Source organism: Vipera ursinii (assembly GCF_947247035.1).
Source record: "Vipera ursinii genome assembly, chromosome: 3".
NCBI classification, from domain to species: domain Eukaryota; kingdom Metazoa; phylum Chordata; class Lepidosauria; order Squamata; family Viperidae; genus Vipera; species Vipera ursinii.
The window spans coordinates 61,937,715-61,953,353 of NC_139516.1; the positions used below are offsets into that span (position 1 = coordinate 61,937,715).

Genomic DNA, 15,639 nt, shown 5'->3' on the forward strand with positions numbered 1-15,639 from the left:
TTTCTCCCCCCCCTTTCCCCCCCCCCCAATGGTCGTACATAGCCAGAGCCTTGTGCACTTGCCCGAAGCCGGAGCCGTGGAAGGGCGGGTCTGCCGGCGTCCATTTTATACACCCGACTTATTTTGTCCGCCAATTGGGTGAGAGGGGCGGGGCCATGGTCCCGTGGTTCCAGGCCTTCTTGGTCCAGACCCCTCTCTCCCCTTCACCTCTCCGCCATCTTGTTGTTGCCGCGTGTTGCTTTTGGAAGGCTCGTCGGACTGAGGTGAAAACTTCCTGCTTGACCCTCTGATGCTCTTGCGCCCCTCACGACCCCCGCAAGTCAAGCCGGTGGTTTGCTTGGCCGGCGCGCAGAGCGCCATGGACGGTGGGAGGGGCTGCTGGTGGGCCGAGGAGCGAGGGGGAGGAGAGTGGGCCTGGCAAGTAGTCGCCTCCGGGCGAAGCCCCGGTTACCTTGGCTTATTTCGCATTTCGGGACCTTTTGCCTGACCGCTCGCGCTTTCCCTTTGTCGGGGTTGGTTTATGTGCTTCCGGTCGTGTGAACGCACCTTTTCTGCCGCCAGCCCGAGACGAGCGAGCTGTCTCGTGGACCTTTCGCAGGCTCCACCTCTGCTCTCTAAAGCACAACAGTGGCGATTCTTCTACCCCTGAAGTGAATGAGTATTTTTTTTTCCGTGCCCAGCATCTCTCACCTTCCTGCAAAGTCGCACCTCATTCTCTCCTTCCTTGAAGGAGAAATCTTCCCCTGGATTGCCTCCAGCTCTTTCCCTCAGGATTGAATGCTTAGCTCCAGCATTTTTTAACACCAGGAGCTTCCCTCGTTTAGCTGGGAGAGGGAGTTTCATCAGGCCACTTTTCCCCGCTTTGGGTTCTGGAGTTGTTAGTATGCAGCTTTGTAACCCGCTTATAGATTCTTTCACGTGTCTCTAGTTTTCTCCTCATCCCTACTCCTATTTCTACTCCCATTTCTAATTTTGTACGATTTGGTCTTTACTGTCTTTTCTCAGTGTTGTTTTTTTCTTCTTCTTTGCATTATATCTGGGTATTGCAAAACTTTCTACTTTCTACAAATTGAGGTAGTAGAAAAAGGTCATTAGGTGTATGAAATAAGGCTAATTATTGTTGTGAGTAATATCAATCTTTATGTCATGACTAGGATAATTAGCCATCGAATCAGCAGTTAGATTTCTTTGACATGCCAGGTTCCAAAGCAGAGAGGATCTTGGCCTTCTTAATAGATGTCTATTTTGCAGGAAGAATATATATACCCTCCCTCAAGTACTTTCTGTGCTTGTTTCACTTACTTTGGTTACAGATGTGCCCCTGGTTTAATTAAATATTAAAATAAAAACTGTTCCAATACAATACATCTTCCTATCCATTTATATTTTCAAGATTGATGATCACTGACAAAGGAAATTATTTTACCTGTTTCTGAGAACATCTTTTTCTCGCTGTCTTGAGTTGGGGTTTAATTTTGTAGGGCCCTTTTCTCTTTCCCTTTCTAATACGTTCTCATTTTCAATTACAGATATTTCAGTTCTGCAAAGATTTAAGTCAGTTATTACCTTAGAGTTCTATATAGGTGTGGAATATGACATTTTGTTAATACTAGAATGAGAAAAAATGCACCCTAGGGTTTAACTTGCTGGAGCTTCACATGCTCTGCTACCCTAGGCACAGAACAGCATGTTTAGTTAGCATTAAAGGGCATATCACTGCTAACACAGAATAAAAATCTAAATTATAACTAATGTTAGGATGATTTCATTGATGATTATGTGCAGAAATTGGTTATTTTTAACTCTTGGTTTGTTGGAACAATGCTGGGAAATAATGCATGTGGTATAACTACAGGAGATTCTAAGAGTTGGCACAGATAGAGCATGAAAACGAGTGACAACAAATGTATTATATATAACATGGGGAAATGTAATATATATATATATAGATAGATAGATATATATATAGATATATATTTTTTGTAAAGTACTGTATGCCTTCACATAATCATTAAACAATAAAGAGTTAACAGTTTATAGAAACAGTTAAGTCAGTCATTTTTGAAAAGGTTAGATTGTAGAGGAAGGCTCCATGCTATTCCTATATGACTCCATGCTATTCCTATATGACTCTCAGGAGGTCATCTTTAAAAAGACTTCCCTTGATGTTAATATTTGTTCATATTTATTTCAGATAAATACCCCTCCACATAATGAAAAGTAAAACGCTGACACTCTTATGATACGCTATACATAAACATAGTTTTATAGAAAATAAAACATTTATTTATAGAAACTACTTACAGAAAACTGGCTGTTTGATGGGTTTTCTGTATTTTTATAGAATTGTAGAATTATAGTTCTACACATACTTCCTCAAACCCATATAAATTTTGTTAGAATTCTACTGGAGTGAATCAACTTGTGGATTATATATTCATATTTCCCATCTATTGAAGGTAACCTCATATAAAAGGTAAAAGTTCCCCCACACATGTGTGCTAGTCGTTTCCAATTCTAGGGGCCGGTGCTCATCTCTGTTTCAAAGCCGAAGAGCCAGCGCTTGTCCGAGGACGTCTCCGTGGTCATGTGGCCGGCATGACTAAACGCCAAAGGCGCACGGAACGCTGTTACCTTCCCACTGTAGTGGTCCCTATTTTTCTACTTGCATTTTTACGTGCTTTTGAACTGCTAGGTTGGCAGAAGCTGGGACGAGTAACAGGCGCTCACTCTGTTACGCGGCACTTGGGATTCGATCCACCAAACTGCCGACTATCTGATCGACAAGCTCAGAGTCCTAACCCACTGAGCCACTGCGTCCCTCACTGAGCCACCGCCTCATATAGCTGTAGACAAATGACTATTATAAGTTTTGCACCATAGGGGATTATGAGCCTTAAAATGCTGTTCTAAAATTCATAGTAAAAAGATAAAATACCAATGTAACTAACTTGTATTTACATTGACGTTGCCATATCCTGATCATATGCTTTTCTATTTCTTTAATATTGTAGCAGGATCAAGGAATGATTTAGAATTACCTGGACATATGTGGATAAAGGTGGACTTAATTCTGATTAGCTTCCATTTTTATGTGATAGATTTCTATTGTAGAGTTCCCCAACCTTTCTGGCTTTGTGGACTGGAGGGGGAGGGGATGATTCTGCACAAGTGACAGGGAAACATGCATGTGCACATGTGCAGCTCCAGTTGTGCAAGCCTGGAGCACTTGCGTATGCATTCACCTGCTGCTCATGGAAGTGGGGATGTGTGTGGGCATGCTCACCGCCATTTCTGTGGCCTGGTTCCGAATAGCTCAAGGCCTGGTAGTGAGCTGTGGCCTGGGATTCAGGACCCCTGTTCTACTGCATTGAGGAAGAGGAAAAACTTTTCTCACAGGGTACATATTCTCCCTAGTGCCTTTATTTTATTTTGTATCAGTGAATATGTGCTATTCACTTCATAGATAAAACAAACATTGATATTAAGATCAGTGTGTCAGGGCAAAACCGGTGATAATTAGGAGTGAAGGTGGAGTGTGCAACTTCCTTTTCCCCTTTCTGATAAAAGACAGCCACATTTTTTTTTCTCCAAATAAATTGGGTTCAGGAATAAGTATGGATTTATTTTTGGTAAGTTGCTGATATTTTATTATATTGAAATATATAAACTTGATGTTTTGAAAGACAGTTCTTTAAAAATGAATTCTGGATTTGTCATAAGCCTAGCTAGTATATTTATTTTTCAGATAAAGCAAGATGAATCAAGAAAAACTGGCTAAACTTCAGGCTCAGGTCCGAATAGGTGGAAAGGTATGAATAGTGAATATAGGAATATTCTAGAGTGTATAATTACTGCATATATTTGTGTAGGTGGATATACATATAGGTGCAAAATATTAATATAATAGAGACGTTTCACAATTCTATTTTCCACAGGCTGTTGTCCATCCTGATCTATTCAGCAGTTATAGACATATTAATATGGACTTTTTCCTTTTTTTGGAAAAAACATGCAAGTTGCTTTTGAATGTTATTATCTAAAAGCAGAACTGATTTTCTCTTTGAAAGATCTAGTGCTATATATTAAAATCAATAGACGTTATGTTTCCTAAACAACCATTTGTGGCATTTTTGCTTATATGAGATAAAGAGATTGTATGATCTGAGGTTTAATGGAAAAGCAACAAAAACAGTGCCTGCCCCTGTAAATAGAATTACCTAGGGATATGAGGACTGCACACAGACCATGTATACATGCATTTAACATATGACCACTTACTGTAATAATTGGGATGCTTTGGCAAAATAGAAATAAATTAGAATTTTCAACTGAGTTGGATAAAAATCTTTTGAAATAGGTTCCTGCCTACGAAATGTAATGCTGAGAGGCATTTTATTGTAGTTGTAAGTCCTTTTTGATTAAAAAAAGTTTATAAATAATTTTTAATGTAAGTAGATATGACAAGTTTTGAAACAATTCACGTATGTATATTTTGTGTCTCAGGGTACAGCTCGTAGAAAGAAGAAGGTAGTCCACAGAACAGCAACAGCTGATGATAAAAAACTTCAGAGTTCACTCAAAAAATTGGCAGTAAACAATATTGCTGGCATTGAAGAGGTACGTCAATATCAATATTTTAAGTTGTATTGAATGCTTTTCATAGTCTTCATAATTGTAATGGTTCTGTTTTCATAGTTGACAGGTAGTTGAAATAGTTGACAGGTAGTTGACAGGTAGTCTGTAGTCTAATACAGATTGTTTCAGAGATTCATTTCTGAAATGCAACATTGTTTTAAATCTGTGGGAGAGAGGGAACCGGTAAGAGAAAAGCCTACTCTAAAGGTTGATAGACTTCATATCTTATGTCTCTGAAAGTCTGAAAACAGGTCCCTTGGTTCTAGCTTTATTATTTGAAGTGAATACATTAAAATGATTGGTGTTTTAATCAACCTGTCAACAATATAAGGTAACCTTTGCTTATAATTTATTTTAGATAAAGAATAGCAAATAGCATTGAATCAGATCTGTAATAGTTGCATGCTTTACATTCATGCTGTATGTTAAATTGTGCTAAAGAAACAATATGGATAATACATGTTTACATAGTGTTTAGTATTTAAATTAGGCAAGAAGTAAGCACTGAACATGTAAGTAAATTAGGGTATATCCAGTTAATAAGAATACTTATATTAATCTGAAATAGATTGAAAAGTAATTCTTTTAAAAAATGAGAATTACAATTTTGCAAATAGTTTTTATAATTTTTGTGAAGCGCTAGGCATCAGTAACATATGAGACATTTTTAGCAGAATCAAAATGCAACAAAACAAATCTGACAGAGTAGAGTTGTATTAATTTGTAAGCCTTTGAGGTGAATTATCCTAATTTATTTTGCATTGCTCAAAATAAAGAGGTCAGCAAGCTAAGAATGTAAGTTTCTGTTACCTTGGTATATTACTCCATATGCATAAGTTCTAATAAATCTATATTTAAAACAGGTGAATATGATAAAGGATGATGGAACAGTTATTCATTTCAACAATCCAAAAGTCCAGGCTTCACTCTCAGCAAATACTTTTGCAATTACTGGTCATGCCGAAGCCAAACCAATCACGGAAATGTTACCTGGCATTTTAAGCCAATTGGGTGCCGATAGTTTAACAAGTCTTCGAAAGTTAGCGGAGCAGTTCCCAAGACAAGGTAAGTACTATGTATATTGGTCATGACTGATAAAAAAGAGAATAAGGGATTGGGTTATAGTAAGTATTCATGAAATCTAGTAATAACTTCATAAAAGTCTTCAAAAGAATAACTATTAAAAAGTTACTTGAATTATGCTCATTACCGTATATACTTGAGTATAAGCCGACTCGAGTATAAGCCGAGACCCCCAATTTCACCCCCAAAAACTGGGAAAAGTTGTTGACTCGAGTATAAGCCGATCCGCCGTTCTGCAAGCCTCCACCGCCGGCGGAGGCTGGATCCGCGCTCTGCAAGCCTCCGCCGCCAGCAGAGGCTCGATCCGCCATTTTGCAAGCCTGAATACACAGGAATACCCTGTGTGGCCGCGGCTCTCGGGGAAGCCCTGGCTGTCTGCTTCCTCGCTCCACGCTGGCATTTGGGGCCCGCGCGTTCCCCGGGCAAATCGCGGCGCCCAGCAGGCGAGGAAACACGCCCGCTCCAGTCACCCCCCCTTCCCTCAGGAGACACGAAGCAAGTGACCGCCCGGAGCTTACCGAGGACTTGCGCGCGGCCGAGGCTTCGGTGCTTCCAGGATCGCGCGCACCTCTCCCAAGCCGTCGCTGTCCGGAGACCTGCCGAAGTTTGGAGAGGTTTGGGGAGGTGCGCGCGCACCTCCCCAAACCTCCCCAAATGTCGGCAGGTCTCCGGACCTCCGCGCCCTGCCTGCCTGCTTCTTTCCGCTGCGGAAAGAAGCAGCCTGCCTGCTTCTTTCCGCTGCGGAAAGAAGCAGCCTGCCTGCTTCTTTCCGCTGCGGAAAGAAGCAGCCTGCCTGCTTCTTTCCGCTGCGGAAAGAAGCAGGCAGGCTGCTTCGTTCCGCAGCGGAAAGAAGCAGGCAGGCCTCTGTCGCCGGCGGCTGGATCCGCGCTCCGCAAGCCTCTGCCGCCGGCTGGATCCGCGCCCTGCCGCCGGCAGAGGCTTGCGGAGCGCGGATCCAGTGGGGGGGAAAAGCCCGTTAGCAGGATTTGCCTGCATGCCGGCGGAGGCTGGATCCGTGCTCCACAAGCCTCTGCCGCCGGCTGGATCCGCGCCCTGCCGCCGGCAGAGGCTTGCGGAGCGCGGATCCAGTGGGGGGGGGGAAGCCCTTTAGCAGGATTTGCCTGCATGCCGGCGGAGGCTGGATCCGTGCTCCACAAGCCTCTGCCACCGGCTGGATCCGCGCCCTGCCGCTGCGGAGCGCGGATCCAGCCTCCGCCGGCGGCAGAGGTCTAGGGGTAGTGGGGGGGCCCCCGCGGACATAGATGGGCTCAAGTGGAAGCCAAGCAGCCCTCCCGAATCTGGGCTTCTGGACGGAGCAGCCAGTGGTGCGTTTCAAAAAGCCAGATAAGGCAGACAGGGAGATGAAGAGTTCAACCGAGTTTCCTCTTTTGTTCAGGCTCCCCGATCAGACAAAGAAATAGCCAGCGGCAGGTTTCTCCCCTTTTCCCTCCCATCTCTCTTCCCCCAACCCTTGGGTCCCACAGCAACTCACGAACTCCAGCCGCCCCTTCTCCTTCGAAAGGTCTAGATCCCGAGATAAGATATATACAGAAATATACATAAAGAGAGACGGACGCAGGCTGTTGGTTTCTCGCCTCATCCCACGCACGCACGAGGGGGAGAAACAACGCTCTGGGCGGCAGAGTCTTGGAGAAAGAAAAATCGGCCGCAGCCTCGGGGTAGGCTTCTCCGGGGGCGCCGCCGCGATTCTGCAGGGGCCAGGTAGGGAAAACTCGCCGGGGAAAACGGGTGCCGTTGCAGCGCCCGGCGAGTTTAAAAGCAGCGGGTGCAGATGCCTGAACAAAAGAGGAAACTCGGTTGAACTCTTCATCTCCCTGTCTGCCTTATCTGGTCTTTCAAGAGGAGGGTATTCCTTTCACTTCTTGAACTTTCCCAAAGACTTGCAAACTTTTCCAACCATTACTTCCAAGGATCTTTGATGGGGAGAGAAAGCACGGGTGAGCGATGGGGAGAGAAAGCACGGGTGAGCGATGGGGGGGGGAAAGCACGGGTGAGCGACTCCGCTCCCTCCCCTCACCTCCGGGCCGGGCTTCTCGCCGGTGGGCTGGCTGGCTGGTGCTGGTCCCCGGGCGAGGAAGCGAGCAAGCGGGCGAGCGGCAGCGGCATTTTCGGGGCGGCACGGGTGAGCGATGGGGAGAGAATGCACGGGTGAGCGATGGGGAGAGAAAGCACGGGTGAGCGATGGGGAGAGAAAGCACGGGTGAGCGATGGGGAGAGAAAGCACGGGTGAGCGATGGGGAGAGAAAGCACAGGTGAGCGATGGGGAGAGAAAGCACGGGTGAGCGATGGGGAGAGAAAGCACGGGTGAGCGATGGGGAGAGAAAGCACGGGTGAGCAATGGGGGGGGAAAGCACGGGTGAGCGATGGGGAGAGAAAGCACGGGTGAGCGATGGGGAGAGAAAGCACGGGTGAGCGATGGGGAGAGAAAGCACGGGTGAGCGATGGGGAGAGAAAGCACGGGTGAGCGATGGGAGGGAAAGCACGGGTGAGTGATGGGGAGAGAAAGCACGGGTGAGCGATGGGGGGGGAAGCGGCAGCGGCATTTTCGAGGCGGCACGGGTGAGCGATGGGGGTGGAAAGCGGCAGCGGCATTTTCGGGGGCAGCGGGTGAGCGATGGGGAAGCACGGGTGAGCGATGGGGGTGGAAAGCGGCAGCGGCATTTTCGGGGGCAGCGGGTGAGCGATGGGGAAAGCGGCAGCGGCATTTTTGGGAGCAGCGGGTGAGCGATGGGGGGGGAAAAGCGGCAGCGGCATTTTCGGGAGCAGCGGGTGAGCGATGGGGGGGAAAGCGGCAGCGGCATTTTCGGGGGCAGCGGGTGAGCGATGGGGGGGGAAAGCGGCAGCGGCGGTTGTTGGGGGCGCAGCAGGCGAGGCAGCTTCTCTCAGTAGCCTGTTCCGAACGAAGGGACAGTTCTTTTTTTTTGTTGACTGGAGTACAAGCCGAAGTGGAGTTTTTCAGCCCAAAAAGTGGGCTGAAAAATTCGGCTTATACTCAAGTATATACGGTAATTTGAATTGCAAAGTTGGGCAAAACAAAATAAATGAAACAGGAAAGCAAGAATGGACTTAAATTCTTATCCTGTAACCCAATCAAAAGTTATTTTGAAAAGAATGTTCATATAGACACATTTAGCAAGCAGTGAATTTACAGCAACTTTATAATCCAGATAATTAACTATATCAACGTGAATTCTTGAAGTAAATTAACATTTTTATTTTTTAGTGTTGGATAGCAAAGTACCAAAATCAGAAGATATTGATGAGGAAGATGACGATGTTCCTGGTAGGTTTGGATTAATTTGAAAATAATTTATCTTTTGCTGCATGACCTTTTGAATTAATTAATTCAATTAGATTAGAAGGCTGTTCCAAGAATGGAGATTTCTTTAAAAAAGTGTTTCATCAGTATGACACACAATGTATAAAAGGTACTTCTTAGAAACACACAGAATTTTGCTACATACTAATTATGAAATACAGTTGCAAGAAAAAGTATGTGAACCCTTTGGGATTACGTGGAGTTTTGCATGAATTGGCCATAAAATGCGCTCTAAACGTCATGTAAGTCACAACAATAGAAAAACACAGTCTGCTTAAAATAATACTACACAAACATTAGCTGTTGTCATGTTTTAATTGAACATAAGATGGAAACATTCACAGTGCAGGGTGGAAAAAGTATGTGAACCCCTAGCCTAATGACTTCTCCAAGAACTAATTGGAGCCAGGAGTGAGCCAACCTTGACTCCAACCAATGTGATGATATTGGATGTGTTGCTGACAGCTGTCCTGCCCTTTAAAAACACAGACCTGTTTTGGGTTTACTGGTCTCAAGAAGCACTGTCTGATGTGAACCATGCCTCGCAGAAAAGAGCTCTCAGAAGACCTACGATCAAGAATTGTTGACTTGCATGAAGCTGGAAAGGGTTACAAAAGTATCTCCAAAAGCCTTGATATTCATGTGTCCACGGTAAGACAGACTGTCTACAAATGGAGAAAGTTTAGCACTGTTGCTACTCTCCCTAGACGTGGTTGTCCTGTAAAAATGACTGCAAGGGCACAGCGCATAATGCTTAATGAGGTAAAGAAGAATCCTAGAGTGTCAGCTAAAGACCTACAGAAATCTCTGGCACATGCTAACATTTTTGTTGACACATCTACAATAAGGAAAACATTAAACAAGAATGGAGTACATGGGAGGACACCACGGAGGAAGCCATTGCTGTCCAAAAAAAAATTGCAGCACGTTTGAAGTTTGCAAAAGAGCACCTGGATGTTCCACAGCACTACTGGCAAAATATACTGTGGACAGATGAAACCAAAATTGAGTTGTTTGGGAAAAACACACAACACTATGTGTGGAGAAAAAAAGGCACAGCACACCAACATCAAAACCTCATCCCCACTGTAAAACATGGCGGAGGGAGCATCATGGTTTGGGGCTGCTTTGCTGCCTCAGGGCCTGGACGGATTGTTGTCATTGGTGGGAAAATGAATTCCAGAGTTTATCAGGATATTTTGCAGGAAAATGTACGACCATCTGTCCGCCAACTGAAGCTCCGCAGAGGATGGGTGATGCAACAGGACAATGACCCAAAGCATACAAGTAATTCAACAAAACAATGGCTTCAACAGAACAGAATACGCCTTCTGGAGTGGCCCAGTCAGAGTCCTGACCTCAACCCGATTGAAATGCTGTGGCATGACCTTAAGAGAGCGATTCACACCAGACATCCCAAGAATATTGCTACACTGAAACAGTTTTGTGAAGAGGAGTGGTCCAAAATTACTCCAGATCGTTGTGCAGGTCAGATCTGCAACTACAGGAAACGTTTGGTTGAGGTTATTACTGCCAAAGGAGGGTCAACCAGTTATTAAGTCCAAAGGTTCACATACTTTTTCCACCCTGCACTGTGAATGTTTCCATCTTATGTTCAATTAAAACATGACAACAGCTAATGTTTGTGTAGTATTATTTTAAGCAGACTGTGTTTTTCTATTGTTGTGACTTACATGACGTTTAGAGGGCATTTTATGGCCAAATCATGCAAAACTCCACGTAATCCCAAAGGGTTCACATACTTTTCCTTGCAACTGTACAGGAAGTCTCTAGGTTAAAAACAAGTTTAGTTTTATAATAAATTCCATTTAACTCAAATTTGTATGTAAGTGAAAACTTGAATTTATGAATGGTCTGACTATTATTAAAAATGGCAGGTGGTGTTTTCCTTCTTGAGGTGACAAACCACTGAAGCTATGAAATATTTTTTATGAATTGTAGAAAACTGGCTGTATATTAAAAATAGTACATTAAATAAACATTGGGTAGCTTCAGTTTGTCCGTTCACAGGATTATTCCCTTTGCCATTTTTTGTAGTAGGCAGCTTGTTCTTAAGTATAAGTTGTTTGTAAATTGGACATTTTTAATCTGGGGACTGCCTGTATGAATGTACAGTGGTACCTTGGTACTCAACTGCTTTGAAACTTATCGAATTTGGTACTCAATGCATTTTGACATGAACATTTTGTCATTGTTTGGTACTCGATGCACAAGCTAGAACTTGTCAACGTTGGCTGCTTTGTGACTTGTTACATTATTCCTTATGGGAAAATTTTGGTTGGTACTCATTGCTTTTGGTGCATGTTGTGCTTTCCCAGAACCAATTAACAATGAGTACCGAGGTACCACTGTATGTTGTTGGCTCCATAACAGAATTGAATCTAGGAGCTGTTTTTATTATTTAGTGTCTGAATATAGGAGCAATTGGAAGTTGGTTAATGCACCAAAATATGTTACAATAATTCCTTAAAAGGCAAAAAATGTAAGCATTTGTAAGTTTTGAGGTTAAAACAGGTTTAATTCTTTCACTACTACACAATCCATGACACACTGGCTTATTCTTTCAGAGATTACTTATTTAACTAAACAGATAAGCAGAATGAGCCTTGGTGGAGCAGTGGGCTAATGCCTCCTTAAGTAGCTGCCTGCAATTAGTGCAGGTTCGCATCCCACCAGGCTCAAGGTTGACTCAGCCTTCCATCCTTCCGAGGTAGGTAAAATGAGGACCCAGATTGTTAGGGGCAATTAAGCTGACTTTGTAATAATGCCGCTTGGGTGTGTGTGTGTATGAAAAGCCCTAATAAGCAGGCATATACATAGAATGAAGGCTACTGCTAAGCTTGTAAGCCGCCCTGAGTCTTCGGAGAAGGGCGGGATATAAATGGAATTTAAAAAAAAAAAAGAATGACCATGGACAGGCAAAACAGCAGCAGAGGAGAGAGCGTGACTTCTGACTTACTGCTGGCTTCTCTATTGACTTTGCTTGTAGGAAGCTGACAGGGAGTATTGGAAGTCACAGTCACGGGACTGTGACTGAGCATAGCAGTGCTGCAGCAGCCACAATTTTGTGAATACAACTGGTTTGAGCATCCTTGAAATATTCCAAGGAGTAATGTGGGTCTGCATTTCATTCACGTTTTTTAAGTTGGCAGATTCAATTATCTTGATTCATTGAAGGTTACAGATAGACAGAAGAATTTTGCTAATATATAAATACTTTGAACTTCTAAATAATGCATTTTTAATAACAATGTTTTTGAGCCTATTATATATTTCCATCTTTTCCAGATCTTGTAGAAAACTTTGATGAAGCATCAAAAAATGAAGCTAATTAATTCATTAATAGTTCTGGAAGTTGACATGGACTAGATTTAAGAAATCAGCTGTGTGGTTCCAAAGTTTTACAAAAACAGCGAACATGACCCGTTTAATAGTTCAATAATATAAAATATTTTGTATTTTAATTATGCTGTTTGTTCAGCATTTCCTGTCAGTTGATTTTTGCATTTTGCACTTACTCCGGGATCTACCTTTTCAGTTAAAAAGCAAAAAAAAATAAGACATTTTCAGTGCAGATTAAGGTTGTGTGTGTGTGTGTGTATGTGTGTGAATGTATGTATGTCGCTTAACGTGCAGTTGAGGAAATTGGAGAGCAGATCTTGATTTTCCCTTCGCCCTCTAAAATGGAAATAAAAGAAAACTTTAATTTGGCTAAAGTAAACTTTTTATTGCAATAAGATAGTTCTTGTAAAATAATGAAAAAAGTAATAAATTGGGGATACCACTTATTACTTAACATTTGGTTTTAATTTCTGTATTAACTATTATATTTACAAATGTACTTGACCATACTGATGGTGTATTTGTGTAGTTTCTCATCAGCCTCCTTTTGATTTTGATTTCTACCAAAGATAGGTTATCAGTATGCATGTTTATTGCAACTTTTAAAAATATTACACATAAGAGCTTCTCTTTTACTTTTAAAAGCTCTTCTCATGTTCATCTTAATAATAAACGTGGGTTGCGTTTACATGCTACCAGATACTCTATTTTGTCTTCAGTGAGACACCCTGTTTCTAGGTTGAGCCAAACAATCAATGCTGCATCTCTAATTTTTCTTGTCCTCTATAAGAAACTTGGTGATACACATATTTACATTTACTGAGATAAAGATTGGAGGATACATTCTACAGCATTCATTGCCTTGTGTTTTTTCTTGGTACACTACTTTCAGCTAGTCCCTTTTCAAGATTCTGTGCGTGGTTTGATCTCTTTATCTCAGCTAGGCAATACATTTATTAGCCTGGGTGTCTTTTCCAGTAGTATTATTTTGCTTTGATAGGGGATTATCACTTCTTTTCTGTTCATATTTTCAATTAGAAAATAGTGCATTGTCATACACGGGTTATTTTGTTAAAAAGCATAATAATCTATTATAATTTTGCTCCTAAGAGCAGGTAAACTCTTTACTTTTGGACACTAAAATCGGGAAATGTAACTTGGAATCTATAGACTTCATAAGGAAAGAGCTAAATGTACTGGCATTAGCATTTCACAAAGGTCTAATCCATCAGTTTTGAAGGTAACCTTCCTTACATTTATCTGCATTCTATTGTGGGTTGATGTTGTATTGCAGTCACTTCTGTAAACATGACCCCTAATTGTTAGGTAATAGTGGCAGTAAATGTCTGTGAAACTTTTCAAACAAAGGTGCTTGATATAATCTTTGCAGTTGAAGCTCGGTTTCTTCAAAGAAACTTTGCAATGAAGCATAATTGTAAATCTTCCTGAGGCCAATCGGCTTGAAAAAGCTTTTTTTTTTCACAGCTTATTTTGGAATCCTTAGATATATCTGCTTTTTCTGCTGATATATGTACCCAGCAACTATATTTTGAGGCATACAGCATTATAATATCAGGCTGACTTCCCAAAACAGATTTTGTAATGTCATCTGGACTGCTCACTAGATTTTATAGATTTTCTTGTTCTATTTTATATAATACGTGGATCTTAATAAAATAATTCGAAGGAGGTAATGTTCCCTCATGTGTGTTAACTCTTCAAACAGCAGAACAAAATATGGATACGCAAGCTGTTTAATTATAGTACGTCGACTGTGCCTCAAATATTCTCTTACTGTAGAATGTACACATGCAGTTGATAAATATACTTTTTACATTGCTTTTGCCCTAAGAGAACATCTAGAAATCTCTTTGTAAGGAACTTTTATTAATATAATGGTCATTTAAAAGTTCATAACAATGCAGTTAACATGTTTGGAAAAGAGAATTTAATGTAAACTATTGTAAATTGAAAGAACTGTTGATTACGTAATGCTTTCTTTTCCTGAGGTATTATAACATAAAATAATTAAACTGATAACTGAAAATATAGTCCATTCTAAGATTTTGATTATATCGCCCAAACTTCATTTGCTATTTATCTGGAGCTATCGGCATCCTGAAATAAATTAAGCATTTTAGTTATGATACCATGGGAACAAATGCAGTAGTGGTAATTTTTCATTTGCTCATTTGTCCATAACAAGTAATTACCTCATCATGTTTTTATTAAGTAGCAATGTATTGACATATTTCATATGAGGCAGTAGGCTACAGAAAGATTAATTAATTGAAGTATGAATTTCATTGATTGTACTCTTATATGATCGGTTGGTGTGATTTGAACCTCTTTTTGAGGTATTTCTTTAGGTTCATAGCTTAATATGTTAGACAGGTCCAGTGATTAGAATTTGCATAAATAGTTTATTGTTAAGACAGGCCATTTCCAAATCTTTTAAGAAACATTCTTCTAATCCCAGTTAAATGTGTCAGCAAACTTGTTAATTACATTCCTGTACCTTTAGTATCTCTGTCAAAAACTGATATAATATAGTGCCCAGATTGAGATAATCTGAATGGTTGATTATATATATTTCAGATTTATCTCAGCGATTATATAGGGAGAAGGTAAATTGTATTATATGGATAATCTAACATATGAGTAATCACTTTGGTTTGCCTTTTACTGGTCCTACAAAATTTCAGTAGTTTTTTTAGTAATAGCTTGAAATAAAACAAAAGTTATTATTTAACATTTCTACCTTCTCATTTCAATTGCTTTAATGTTGGAGAGAAGGAGAAAAAGACTAGATGGTTTAAATATTAAAAAGAACTATTGTGTCCATATACTCTTTGGAACAAAAAGAAATTTGAATAGAATAGAATAGAATAATAAATTTATTGTCACTTTAAATGTTCACTAATTGGCATACATTAAAATGAAATTTCGTTGCATTCCATTTTCAGAGTTACCACCTCCGATATACACTACATAAATGTGACAAAAATAAATACAGAATTATGCATATACCCACTTATGTGACACAGAAACAACAGTCTAGTTTGGGTTATGTATGCATGTGCATGGCGAGAAAAATCTTGCAAGTTTGAATATTTTGTTTGAATATTTTCCCACAGTGCAGTTTTATTAATAAGACCAGTCGCAGCATCTTTGTTGATATGTAATGTTAAATCAGGGTTATTAAACCATAGTTT

The 15,639-nt window shown here is 41.2% G+C and overlaps 1 protein-coding gene across 1 annotated transcript; it reads left to right on the forward strand.

Annotated features, from left to right (window-relative positions):
* Positions 1 to 131: 131 nt before the first annotated feature.
* BTF3L4 (basic transcription factor 3 like 4) lies at positions 132 to 14,114 on the forward strand. Its single transcript, XM_083358687.1, has 6 exons — positions 132 to 263; positions 3,749 to 3,812; positions 4,507 to 4,620; positions 5,502 to 5,703; positions 8,966 to 9,025; positions 12,371 to 14,114. The coding sequence occupies exons 2-6, from the start codon at positions 3,759 to 3,761 to the stop codon at positions 12,415 to 12,417; spliced, it is 477 nt and encodes a 158-aa protein (XP_083214813.1). The 5' UTR covers positions 132 to 263; positions 3,749 to 3,758; the 3' UTR covers positions 12,418 to 14,114.
* The last annotated feature ends 1,525 nt before the right edge of the window (positions 14,115 to 15,639 follow it).